This window comes from Dryas octopetala, chromosome 2 (genome assembly GCF_963921425.1).
Source record: "Dryas octopetala chromosome 2, drDryOcto1.1, whole genome shotgun sequence".
Classification (NCBI taxonomy): domain Eukaryota; kingdom Viridiplantae; phylum Streptophyta; class Magnoliopsida; order Rosales; family Rosaceae; genus Dryas; species Dryas octopetala.
The window spans coordinates 25,963,152-25,976,224 of NC_141367.1; the positions used below are offsets into that span (position 1 = coordinate 25,963,152).

Genomic DNA, 13,073 nt, shown 5'->3' on the forward strand with positions numbered 1-13,073 from the left:
AAAACGGTTAATAAACTACATTCCTAGGCATTGCGATTGTTTTTCAATGACTATTATTAGTGGAAAAGTACCTTGAATTGAAATCAGACTAATCAAACATTTAATGCACATCAATAATATCCGACTTTTGGCACAAGAAATTGAAGACGAATATGTCCTTCCAAGATCACATTATCTGTCGGGTTGAGAAAAAGGATGCATAAATCTACATTCAATGAAATTATGGTTGCATTGTAAGACTTTTCCCACTCTACCCAACTGAGAACAAGCTCCTTCAGCAATCCTGGTTCCAACAGTTTTCACTTAATTGCCCATTATCACTTTCGCACAATGTCAAAATCAACATAATTTATGCCTGACCAACTCCACAATCAGGCACCGTTTTCATGGATGAACAAGATCATGACACAGGCAAACAAGGTTCCATAGCATACTTAGAATGGTCGGTAAACAAATCAGAAGATCAATACACTACTGCGGTGTGCAAATGAAACCTAACATTCCCAATTACATGGAACTAAATGAGTCGTGCACATAAGCAGCTTGTGGCACTTGATTAGCCACCGACTTTACATGGGATATCATAATCTTCATTTCTTTTACTACCTAAATGTTAACAGCGTGTGCCTGTAGAATCTCATATCAGTCACCACCTGCACAAAGCCATTGCAAAGTATTTCCTATAATCAAATGTAGGCTTACTGAATCTCCTCGTAAGCTACATGGGTCAAGTGAATGGGAATTATGGGATGCAGACACTTCATTATATTCCATCTCTGAACAACCCATTCCCCCATCCAGCCATGCCTATAATAGAATTATGCCACAAATAAGCAACAGAAAACAGATATCAAAATAAAAGGATCTAGCACACTGATCTGGACAAAATAAGACTGATCCCATCCATTTAGTATATACAAATTCCATAAAGCCACAGCCCCTACACACCGCATCTCTATGAGGTTTCTTATATATTGATAATCCACAGTAAGGCGCAGTTTTGACATTTTACATTTTGCATTCATTTGCACGACACCAAATGAGCAACACTGCTTTTGGAATTTCCAAGATATTATAAATTTATGATCAGAAAGATACATGGATAAAAACACTTGCAGAATCGAGACAGACACAAATTTTACAATTGCAATTCAAATTACCACAATATTACAACATTAACTGGAGCTTCCTTTGGAATGAATATACAAACCATATTCTCTATGCTTTGAGTTAGTCATCTCTATTCTTCATCTAAACACCTAAAGAACCAAAATCCTAACTTTTCCAAATATCAGTTTCAAACTATTCAAGAACATCAAACAAAAATATATATCCTTAAAAGAGACTTGTAAACTCCATGTTTTCAACAAAATGGTGAATTCCAACCAAATTAAGTGTGTTCGTACAAATACATGCCAGAGCTTTTCAAAATACCCTTTCCCTCCATGTCCCTCCAGTGATACAGAAGAAAATTCCATTCATGTAAGCAGCTGTCATGTTTGCTAGTACAGTTATCAAATGACAATCAGAAACCCAACTTTTTAAGAGAACTAAACATTTTTACTTTCTTTTTTTTACCACTAACTACACAATTTTACTTCATTCCATATATTTGACTCCAGGTTTTCTTAAGAGAATATATTTGACTCCAGTAATCTATAGATTAATCAATTATGGTTGTGATTATGGGATGAAAATGAATTAATCACATATTTCTCACAATTATTAAAGAAAATTTTACAATCCCAAATTATCTAACCTCCAGTGACATAGAAGCAATGTTCATTATATAGATAAATTTTGGATCAGGGTCAATCTCTCTAGATCTTCATCTGTCCGCTTAGAAGTGCATGACACAATGCAAATATAAGAAAGTAAAGGGGGGCAAAAATGTTGTATATTGTTATTATCACTTCACAATTCAACATCTAAGCATTTAGTGTTCAAACCAAAATTGATTTGTATTTGATTATATGAACAAGTTAGAAGCAACAGAAATGGGCCACGACTTCGCACCTGACATTGTTTCAATTTTGAGATTGTGAACTGTCCAGGAATTGAGACCAGGATTCTTTCCTTCCCCCCCCCCCCCCCCCCCTGTGTATTTCTTAAGACATACTTCTAGAGACCGCAAAAACGAATGCACTCAAGAATTATTCACATAGAATACCAAAAGATCCCAAGAAGATAAGACCAAAATCTAAACAAACCAAGGTTTGCATAGTACCTCTAGTGAGCCAGTAGGAACAACTAATTGAAGGTCTATAAATTCCTGGAAGTGCAGGAAACCTCCTCAACCTGCTTGCTTTGATACTGCAGTGACATGCGCAGATATATGTCATAAAAAATTTTAGAACTAGTGAAATATTGATTCTTCACACACCATGAAAAGCAGAAGAAGACAACAAATGGACAAAGTCAATCATTTTTCATGTCCGCATGTATTGATGGAGGTGAAAACATCAATAATTACTGAAATAAAGCTAAACAAGGTTACTGAAGCAATAAAGAATGGATCAGCATAGCAACACAGGTTAAACATAAATTAAAGATCAGATCACTATTAAACTTACTAAAATTTTGCAAACAGATAACTTACCCCCCTCTTTGACTAATCAAAAGAGGTCATGTCTAATCAACTCGATTCCTACCATGTCACAGATGAAAAAGAGAATGGCAAAGGTTACAGCTCTCATGCAAATGACATATCTATCAAAAAGTTAAATAGTATCACATATCCAATCATGTGCATGCAATGTGCCTGCCCATTCCACACATTTTCGGCAAGTACCCCCCCCCCCCCCCCCCCTCCACACCTTTTGCAGTATCACTACCATCAAAATGTACTATTGGGTAATGAATCACAACTAAAATGGATGCAAAATTGAGCATAAAAACAGCAGTGGCATTAGGTAACCAGTAATTAGTGACTTCTGTGTGCTCTTTTAACCTCTACAAGCACATGTTTTGATGTTTACACAGAAAAAACTAAAATATAATTAATCTGTAGCAGAAGCAGTATAGTTCAAGGTATAATGAGCTTACTTTAAAGAAATCTTTGAACATTAGATGAAATATTAGCCCAATGACTCAAACCAGTCATAAAATAAGTAGCAAAAAATAAAAACCACTATATTCTGCCGTTCTTCCCTTTTTTCTTTTTGTCCCGTTTCTATTAAAGAATTTTCACTTCCAAGTAGTGCTACTTTTTATTCAATTTATTCGAACTTCCAAGTAGTGCTACTGAGTAGATGTATTTGCACCAAACAACATGGCTCTCCTTACAGATGTTCTGAAAAAGATTAATTTCATGGATACTAATAAGATGAAATATTCATTGCACCTCTTACAAAGATTCAACTAATCCTTCATATTTGTGAAAGGAGTTAGTTATGGCATGACAAGAAGAGCTGCATTATTGACATAATCAAGCCTACGCCACATTATATTAGAGTATGCTACGACAACGTCCAAATTAAATACAACCTCATGGATTAAAATCTTCATCCCCCAAACATTCTCATATATCAAATTAACAAATTACCTTTAAAAATAATATGGTAACTGTCAAATTCTTCGTCAAGGAAAAGCAAAGAACGTCCCCTCCACTTCACACCAACCGCCTCTTGCAAACACAATGTGAATATTAAATATGTTCTAATATAACTGAGAGTGCTAATATTCAAAACCAAAAGAGTTTACAGTGCACCAATAAAAATATGTTACATACACAAGTTTCAGCTGAAACTGATTCTTTTTCATTTTAAGACAAGGCAATTATGCCACACCTCGTAATGAAAGCAGTGTCGCAGATGCATTTCTATACGATGATCAAAGAAGAAGAACAAAGTTAACCTGCAACAAATCTGGTTGACAGGAGGCAAAAAAATACAAATCTCCCACCCAAATCACGAGGAAGTGCCTGCTAAAAAACAGAAAAAAAATGATCGTCCGGCATAGAATGTTTGCAACTTCCTTCAATGCATGTCTCTCACCTCAGCCATGTCCAATTGTGTATCAAGGTCACTGATCACTACATTTATCCTAGCCAAACACACCACCAGTTCCTATTTCCCCTTGTTGCAACTCCTTTCTACGTTGCTCTTCCAAGGGATCTGGACTCTTCAACATTCTCCGCATGCGCCTATTTACAACATGAATGAATTGATTAAATGCAGGAAATTGAATGAAAAGTAATCCTACTGCAGTACTGCTGGATCTTGTTTGTATACCTGTCTTGAGCATGTTGAGCAGGGAACGTCGGCATGAACTCTTTTGATTTGGGAAGAGGAACTTCACGAAACCACTCATGATTCAGAGCATCTTCAGCAGTAATTCTCTGTATAAAATACCATACCTGTATAAGTAACTATACCAATATTATTCAATTAAAACAAGACTAAATAACAAACTTACCTTCTCAGGGTTATACGTTAGAAGTTTGTTCAACAAATCAAATCCAGCATCAGAAAGAACTGGAGATCCAGTAAATGACGTAGCTGGGAACTTCTTGCGCAAAAGGTTATACCTGAAAGAAACAGGTCAGTAGTTAATACAAAAATAAAAAGCTTAGTAACTGAAAGCATCACCAATGGAGGCCAGATAGCCAGACCAGAATCACCCAAAGCTGGAAGCCTGGGAAAACAGCGGCAAAAATAAGAACACCATGATGTCAAAATAAAAGTTGGGAATCAGTTCACGAAAATATTCATACTTACTGATGCTTAACAAAGTTGACCTTGACTCCAGGAAGCTTGGAAAAACCAGGCCAGATGTCCTCATTTGGTGTGCCAAGGATTCTAAAAATCTGCAGTGATTATAATAAATTAAATAAATACATAGGTATGTGAAAGATAGGGAATGCAACATCAGGCAGATCAAATTAACTAAATTACCTTGTCAAGTTGATCAAATTCAGTTTTCCCATTGAAAAGCGGTTCCTTGGATAATAGTTCCGCCATGATACAACCTAGTGACCACATATCGATTGCTGTTGAATATTCTTTCGCTCCCAACAGGAGTTCGGGTGCCCTGCATTAAAAGAACATTAATGAGCAAATCTTCCGATGATGAACACACATCTATGTACAGCACACACACCGCACAAAGGGAGGGAGAAGGAGAGGGAGGGAAAATAATAAAGTATACATAAACAAATTAAACAAATTAGGTCAAAGACAAATGTGAGAAACAGGGACACTTTTTTATTAAAAAAGAAAAAGGACACTTAGATTACTGGTCTTTATCAAATTAAACCCAACATGGTCAACACAAATTGAGATGGCAACAGAGATAACATCAACCTTGATATTCAAAGAGAAATGCAAAAGAAAAAAAATAATTCCTAACTGCGAAGATTCTTGCTAAGATACCGTTATGCATCATGAACAGACAACAAGCGACATATAAGAATAATAAGATCTAAAATGGTACAGATGAGAATAATGCATACCAGAAAGGCAATTGCAGCTCACCTGTACCAAAGAGTAACCACCAAATGAGTATACGGTTTCAAAGGACTCCCATACTGACGAGCCAACCCAAAGTCACAGATCTTCAACTCACCCCGATTATTCAAAAGCAGGTTAGATGTCTTCAAATCCCGATGAAGCACCCAATTATCATGAAGATATCTGACACCCAGCAATAGCTGTTTCATGAGGCATTTTACTTCACTCTGACTGAATGGCTGCTTCATTGTCTCCATGAGTCCTTTAAGATCATGTTCCATGTATTCCATCACCATAAAAATACTATCAAGGTTACTGCCCACCACCACTTCCTTAACATCAACTATTGATGGGTGATGAAAAGAAAGAAGAATGTTTATTTCCCTCAGAGAAGTCAATGGAAAACCTTCCCTTTCCTTCTCCATCTTGACCTTCTTCAAGGCCACAATTTCCCCAGTTTTCTTATCCATAGCTCTATATACAACACCATAAGTTCCTTCATCTATCTTGTTTAGTCTCTCAAACTCGTCAACACTTCGACAACCTTGTAGCATGTTTACGCTTCTTTGTGGAGGAGCTGCTGGTTCTGGTGTTCCAAGAGAATCATTATCATCCTCAGAATTTGTATCTGACTGACTAAGACTAGAATCATTATTACCATGTTCCTTGTCAACATCCATGTAGTCATCCCTCTCTGAATCATTATCAGGGTAACCATCCCTACTGGAAGACCTTGTACGGGCGTCTCGTTCATCAGACTCAGATGATCTCGATCTGGCTCGTTCAGACCCATCTCTCTTAAGCTCCCCCAACTCAGGAGTCAATGACCTGTTGCGTACTCTGTTTTCCACTGACCCTAAAAGAGGCATTTTCTTCCTCCTTTTAGGCATTTCCTCGCTCTCTAAAATTTCACCTTCATCACCAGGAGAGTTATTTCCTGCTGCCCATCTTGAAGATGATATATTCCGAGTTGGAACATAATCTTCATCTTCTGGCTTCTCTGCTTCATGATCATCCCCCCATTTCTGATTTGGTGAAGACAACCCTACTAAAGACTCAGATACACCATTGCCAACAGACTCAGGTGCCACAGGAGGATTAACTGGAGAGGAAGACTGTAAATTCTCGACTTCATCAATTTTAGCAGAAGATATTTGTACACTGCTATCTGAAATAACATTAGGAGCCTTCGGAGACTGACGAAACACCCTGGTAGGTGGTGGCGGAGGAGGGAGAGCTGTTGTCACTGTGGTAATCCTAGTTTTTGATGAATTACTCATTTCTTTGTCATCTCTATCCCACACAATGGGTGAAAACTTCCTTTTCCTCTCTTTTGGAGACTGAGTGCCATTCTCCACCACCTTTGAAACCTCAATATCTCTGACCTGCGATGCAGATTCAATAGCATCATCAGACCCACTCTCACTAGACAATTCACCAGGTTCCTTGTCCAAGGCCCTAACAGAAATCCCACATGCCTTAGGGCCACGAATACCAGCCCCACCACCACTGCTGCTCGAATCACTCCTACTCGAAGAGGAACGATACCCACCATTAGCCACTGTCCTCTCCTTAATATCCTTCTGCCTAACCCTAATTCTATCTCTCAAATCCGTAACTCGAACCCTTTCAACATCACGATTTCCGTTCCTACTCCTTTCATAGTCTTCCTTGGCCGTACCGAAATCCCTCCTTGACAAATCGAAATTGGACTCTCGGTCCCTGAACTCATTTTCACGATAACCCCCATGTCTTCCAGCCGCCATATATTTATATGTCCAAAGCTCTAAAGCACCACAGAGTAGGGAATCCTTATCCTAATACAATTTAACTATACAAACCTAACCCTAAACCCCCACCAAATCAGCCCAACTAATTCCCCAATATTCAAATTGGGAAGTTACAAGCCTCCACGAAAATTCAATACGCAACCCCAATTCCAAACAAGCTCAGATCTAAAAATCAATACAAGATCAAAATAATAAAGCAGTAAAGACTAACATTTACTTCTTTGATTGACGAACTGTGCAGCCTCGGAGATTCTTCGATGAGCTTGGGAATGAAACCCTAAAAAATGAAGCGCGAAACGAATGGAAACCCTAGAAATTGATAAATATAGGAATAATTGCGGGAATTAAGGATTGAAAGTTTGAAACAAATTAATTGGTACGGCTTAATGATGAGAGAGAAGGCGGCGATCGCAGATTCTTAGCGAGAGAAAGCCCTCAAACGAAGACGGAGAGAGAAGGGTGCGTATGTGTGTGTTTGAGATCGGATTGGGCTTTTAGGTTCGCGAAATTCTGGCGCTATTTTTATTTTTGTTTTATTATTTTTATTCTTTTCAGAAAGGGATTAACGTAATTTTGTTTCAAAACTATTATACTTGTATTAATTTAAAAATTATTTCCCATATTATTTACCAAAAAATAAAAATTGCTTCCCATATCTTTAAGGGTTATTTTTTTTAAAGTCCATTTTTTAAAATTTACTGTTCATCCGGCCCAACCGCTACAGTGAAATACTGTAGCGGCCCACTTTTTTAAAAAACCCGGTGGTACAGTAACGGCGTTACTGTAGCACCCTATAGTGTTTTTTTAAAAAAGCCAATTTTTGTTTCCTTCTTCATTTCAATGCTAATTGGTACCAAAAAATAAAAAAATAAAAATCATAATTTAGGTATTTTTCATTCCATAAACATGTAAAATAATAACCATCATAAAACACAACAAATCAAGATGAAGCATCCATAATCTTTTTCAATCACCTATTACTACTGTCCGGTAGTAACAATCATCTATTGTTACTGTTCGGTAGTAACAATCACCTATTGCTACTGTCCGGCAGTAACAATCACCTATTGCTACTGTCCGGCAGTAACAATCACCTATTGCTACTGTCCGGCAGTAACAATCACCTATTGCTACTGTCCGGCAGTAACAATCACCTATTGCTACTGTCCGGCAGTAACAATCACCTATTGCTACTGCCCGGCAGTAGGAATCACCCATTGCTACTGCCCGGCAGTAACAATTACCAATTGCTACTGCACAACAATAACAATCACCTATTAGAATGATGACTTAGATCAAATCAATTTGAGATTTCAAAATTTATTTACCAAACGCCATTAATACTAGATATTCAAAGAGAAGCATCGTCACTTTCATGATATAGTGATCCTGGTAGAACTTGACACGTAAAAACCCTACAAAATGGAATCGGTTAAATGATCTTTCTGGTTCAAAAAGATCATGTATATAACATCTTGCAACCAAATTATAACAGCGAGAAGAAATGATAAGCAACAAATGTAAAAGATTCTTGTCCAATTATGGGAATAAATAGAGCACTTGTAAGCTTTTAAAGAGGGTACTGTGAGGTGATAGCATTTACCACAAACCACTTTGAGGGTTTTCTACAAATTATGGTTTCAACGTGCACATGTAGAACTATTACAGAAACCATCCAATTACTGTGGAAGTTAATGAATACAGAGTAATAACCTTGCCCATGTGTCATTGATATCATCTGTTGTACGCCAACTATTTCCAATCTTGCCAGCCCATAATGCAGGGTCGTCAATACCCCTGTCAAGTAAAAAATGTATGGATTAGATTGCTGCCAAGTTAATAGTGAATAAGCCAAATACCATAAGACATAGATCAATAAACTGGATTACCATTCAGAGAGTGAATAGAAAATTGTGCGTCCAGATGCATTTAAGGCCTCACGCATTGGTGGGAACCTGGAAAGTATGAAAGCACATCGAATCAATTTATAGCCACTCAATGTGATTCCTTAACAATTAAAATGCGACTAAGAAGAGGTGATACCGTTGTTTTGGTGGTATACCCAGATTGTAACAGTTGTCATACTTCAAATAATCCACACCCTGAAAATACAACATTATTCATTAATCATTAGATTCTCAATGGAACCCATGCATCCCAAACTCTGATTGCAAACAAATTGTTAACTTACAAGGGGACACAAGGGGCAAAAAAACCTTTCAAATAACATTTCTAGCCATTCCATTTTGTTTGCAAACATCAATCAAAAAGAGTCTATTAACATTGTGAGCAAGTAAATTCGAAGAAGGCTCTAAACTTTAGTGGTAATGAGTCTAACGACCCCAGTACTTGCATTGAGGTGAATCCATTTGAGTCTTCTCTTACAAAAGGTAGCATTATAAAATGCAGAAAATAGTGCGCGAGAGAGTCAAATGCCACCAGGTCAAAGATATACTTTAACCAAAATTCAATAGAGGGAACAGAAACTAACCCAAACTCATCAAGGTCTCATTCGCCATAGCCAAAGTCGCAGTGTCTTAGATCTGTAGCCAAGGCCTCAGCTTCTTACGCCACCGAGGCCAACGGCATCGATTCCAACATCGAAGGTAGCGCAAATTGTTTCGGTATTGTTGATCGGACTCAAAACAATAGCTTGACAGTGGCAGCGAAGCCACTGAATCTGGCTGCTCCGAGATCGGCATCGCAACGCCGTCCGAGCACCATTACTCAACCTCTAAGCCCACGTGGGACGACACAGATCGAGGATGAAGGGTGGCTGAGTGAGGAGAGAGAAATGAGAGAGGGAGTAAGAGATTGACGGAGAGAGAGACGGAGAAGGGATGAAAAATTAGAAGTGGGCCGGAAGAAAATAAAGTGGACCGGCTGGGAAATTCAATTAAATAAGTGGGTCTAAGAGGGAATAGAAGTCCAAAATTGGACTTTATAATAATTTACTTTATTTTTAATTTTGAAAAAAAAAATGATAAGATCTAAATAAAATAGACCATTATGCCCTAAAAAAGGACCTTACGTGCACATGGTGCTTTGCAAACCAAAAGTGAATTAAAAATGTGTAGATTGACAGAATAACCTCAATTGGCAAAACTGAAAAAATTAAAATCCTTAATTTTTCAAATTAAAAGTTTGGGTAGGAAATTACTACAAGTGCAATAATTTGAGAAGCAAAATAGTATTAATCATTTTCTGAAATTATCGCGACTCTTCACTTTTTACCTAACAAAAAAAATATTAAACTTTAAAGTATTGTAGGAGTTGGTTCGGAGGTGTAGTTATAAGCTTAGGCACTTGAGTTCGAGTCTCTAGTTCGACCCTTGGTGCCAAACAGTAAGGGAGGTAAAATTCTTTGTGAATCCTCTAGGCCCTGCGTGGATTGTCTGCCTTTAACCGATCTAAGGAATTAGTTTGGTGTGCTGAAGCTGACCCATGATACCCTCAGTTACCAAAAAAAAAATACTAGATGTAAATCAAATATGCCAATTGTATTTTTTGGTCAAATCAAATATGCCAATTTGGTTTATAAAAAAATAAATATTACTGGAATTTTTTTTTATCAAAATATTATTGGCAATTTGGTTATCATATATAGTCATCAAATGATTACATGCAACTAGACACAATTTTTTTTAAGTGGTAAAGTGAGATTGATTCCAAACCTCAAGTGGGTAAAATGTAAAAAACTTAAATTCATATACAAGATACTTGACCACCTAAAAAAAATTGTGTCAATTTACAATATGAATTAAAAATTTGTTATAATATATCACCTATGATTCATTTTGTCTATACTCTTGTTAAAAATAAGGGTGTTTTAGTTTTTTTAAGTTTCTATTATTAGTGGGAAAAAAAAAATTTATTGTTAGAATAAAAATGATTTTTTTACACTTTATCCGTTTTGACACAACAAAAAAATAACTTGAAAAGACCAAAACATTTTTTTTTCAACAAAAATTTAGATAAAATGAGTCATAAATGATACATTACAACAAATTTTTAATTCATGTGGTAAATTAACACAAATTATTTTTTATGTGGTAAAGTGAGACCGACACCATGGATAAAGTGTAATAAAACCTTTAATTTATGTGTTGTTTGTGAAAAAAAACCAATGACTTATGTGTTGGAAAGGCTTGAACTATTTTTGTGTAGTTTTCGAGGCATTATCATTTTAGAACGTCAATTTGGTTCAAACATTCTAGTGGAATTTTATATTTTCAAGACTAAAGTTTTGTCGGTTCTTTGGTTCATGACGAGAGCCAAAGCCAAGTTGAATCTTCATAAAAGTCCCTTTCTTTATCCACCATAAAACTATTTTAATCTATACTTAATTTGTTTATGAGTTATGACCTAAAAAGATTTCAAGTTCATTTAGAATCAAAAGTGTTAACTTAAGTGACATAGTTTAAAAGACAAGTGAAAGACTACATCCGATTCTTACATTTTATACAATGATTGAAATTAATAACATTAAAATAAATTCTTGATCCTCTTCTCCATCCTCACCACTTGAGTAGTCCTGCTCTTTCTGTGGCACAGGAGCTATGAGTCTCAAGTCATCTGCATTTGAGTTCCGGGCTTGTTGGACTGGTTTTTGTCTGCTCCTCTTGACAATCCCACCAGCCATTTCTGTGCATCGTCCCATTTTGTTGGTGTTGGTTTGTCTGGCTTGTGAATGTGAGTGAGAATGAGGGCTATTAACCTCTTGTTTAAAGTCTTTTCGCACGATGTTCTACCACCCGAAAAGAAGAAGCATCAGAGTTGGGTTCTTGGTGGGAGAAGAAGAGAGAGGGAAGGAGCCATTGGGTTGGATTGGGGTAACAGAAAGATAGTTTCAGGTGTCCCAACTCAGATTTTAAAGAATTTTGATTGATTTAAAATTCATAAAATTCATCAAAATTCAAAGAAATTAGGTGAAATTCTCATAAAATTTGTTATGTGTAAAAAATCATTCAAATTCATCCAAATTCATTAAAATCCTTCACTTAATGAAATTCATGACGTTTTGAGGACACTTGGATTTCGTTGAAATTCATTAAAATCTGAGTTGGGGACACCTAAATTTCATTGGAATCCATTAAAATCTAAGTTGAAGACACCTAAATTTTATTGGACTTTTAAAATCCAATGAAATCTAAGTTAAGCACACCTCCCTTATTTGTACTTGTTGGAAAATAAAAAGAAAAAAGTGGAGGTGATGGTGATGATGGTGATCAGAGGGGAGGGGAGGGAAGGGCTAGGTGGTGGTGAGGTGCAGCCGGGTGGGGGGGTACTGGATGGTTTTTTTCTTTTTTAATGTTTTTTATTTGGTTAAGCAATAAAATATCATTTTTATTTAAGAAAAATAATTTAGGGAAAAAAATATAAGTTTTCTAATTTCATATAAGGACAAAATAGAAAGTTTGAAGAAAAAATTGTTTAAATTTATAGAAAATGTGACATAGGTGTTACGTTGCTATGAAAAATTATAGAGTATAACCGATATATTGCCACGTGGTATAACCAATCCAACATGTAAGAGTATTATTAGATGATGTGTTTATATTAGTAGGGTATAATATTAATAACATCCACTTATATTATAACACATAGACTGGTTATACCACCTGTCAATATATCGGTTATACATAATAATTTATTCATTGCTACACAACCCAAAGACTAAATGGCATATTGTAAAAAAAATTTATTTGGGTAATAATTACACACACCCCTATAGTTTGGGTACTAAATGTGCAAATTTCTCTTATAAGAAAGACAATTTTAAGAATGAGAATTATTTTCTTTTTCTGTCTGCCCCATTTTCTATCATTTCCTT

At 36.3% G+C, this 13,073-nt stretch overlaps 1 protein-coding gene across 4 annotated transcripts; it reads right to left on the minus strand.

The window, feature by feature from the left end:
• Positions 1 to 126: 126 nt before the first annotated feature.
• LOC147294772 (Protein kinase superfamily protein) lies at positions 127 to 7,739 on the minus strand. Of its 4 annotated transcripts, XM_086231537.1 has the most exons (9): positions 5,475 to 7,739; positions 4,896 to 5,031; positions 4,719 to 4,807; positions 4,417 to 4,528; positions 4,233 to 4,339; positions 3,789 to 4,144; positions 3,545 to 3,623; positions 2,228 to 2,313; positions 127 to 807 (listed from the first exon to the last, which is right to left on the minus strand). In XM_086231537.1, exons 1-6 carry the CDS (start codon positions 7,214 to 7,216, stop codon positions 4,045 to 4,047), a joined length of 2,286 nt encoding a protein of 761 aa, XP_086087663.1. In that variant the 5' UTR covers positions 7,217 to 7,739; the 3' UTR covers positions 127 to 807; positions 2,228 to 2,313; positions 3,545 to 3,623; positions 3,789 to 4,044. The 4 variants fall into 4 exon arrangements, with proteins under 4 accessions (XP_086087663.1, XP_086087662.1, XP_086087661.1 ...); XM_086231536.1 differs by having other exon boundaries at positions 127 to 653; positions 3,545 to 4,144; XM_086231535.1 differs by having other exon boundaries at positions 3,545 to 4,144.
• Between the last annotated feature and the right edge of the window lie 5,334 nt (positions 7,740 to 13,073).

Excerpts from the sequence above, each read along its gene's own strand:
- LOC147294772 (XM_086231537.1), bottom strand. The coding sequence starts at position 7,216 with ATGGCGGCTGGAAGACATGGGGGTTATCGTGAAAATGAGTTCAGGGAC. Across the intron at positions 5,032-5,474 it reads GTGGTTACTCTTTGGTACAG|GGCACCCGAACTCCTGTTGG; the intron begins GTGAGCTGCAAT and ends CTTTTAATGCAG. Across the intron at positions 4,529-4,718 it reads GTCAACTTTGTTAAGCATCA|GTATAACCTTTTGCGCAAGA; the intron begins GTAAGTATGAAT and ends TGTTTCTTTCAG.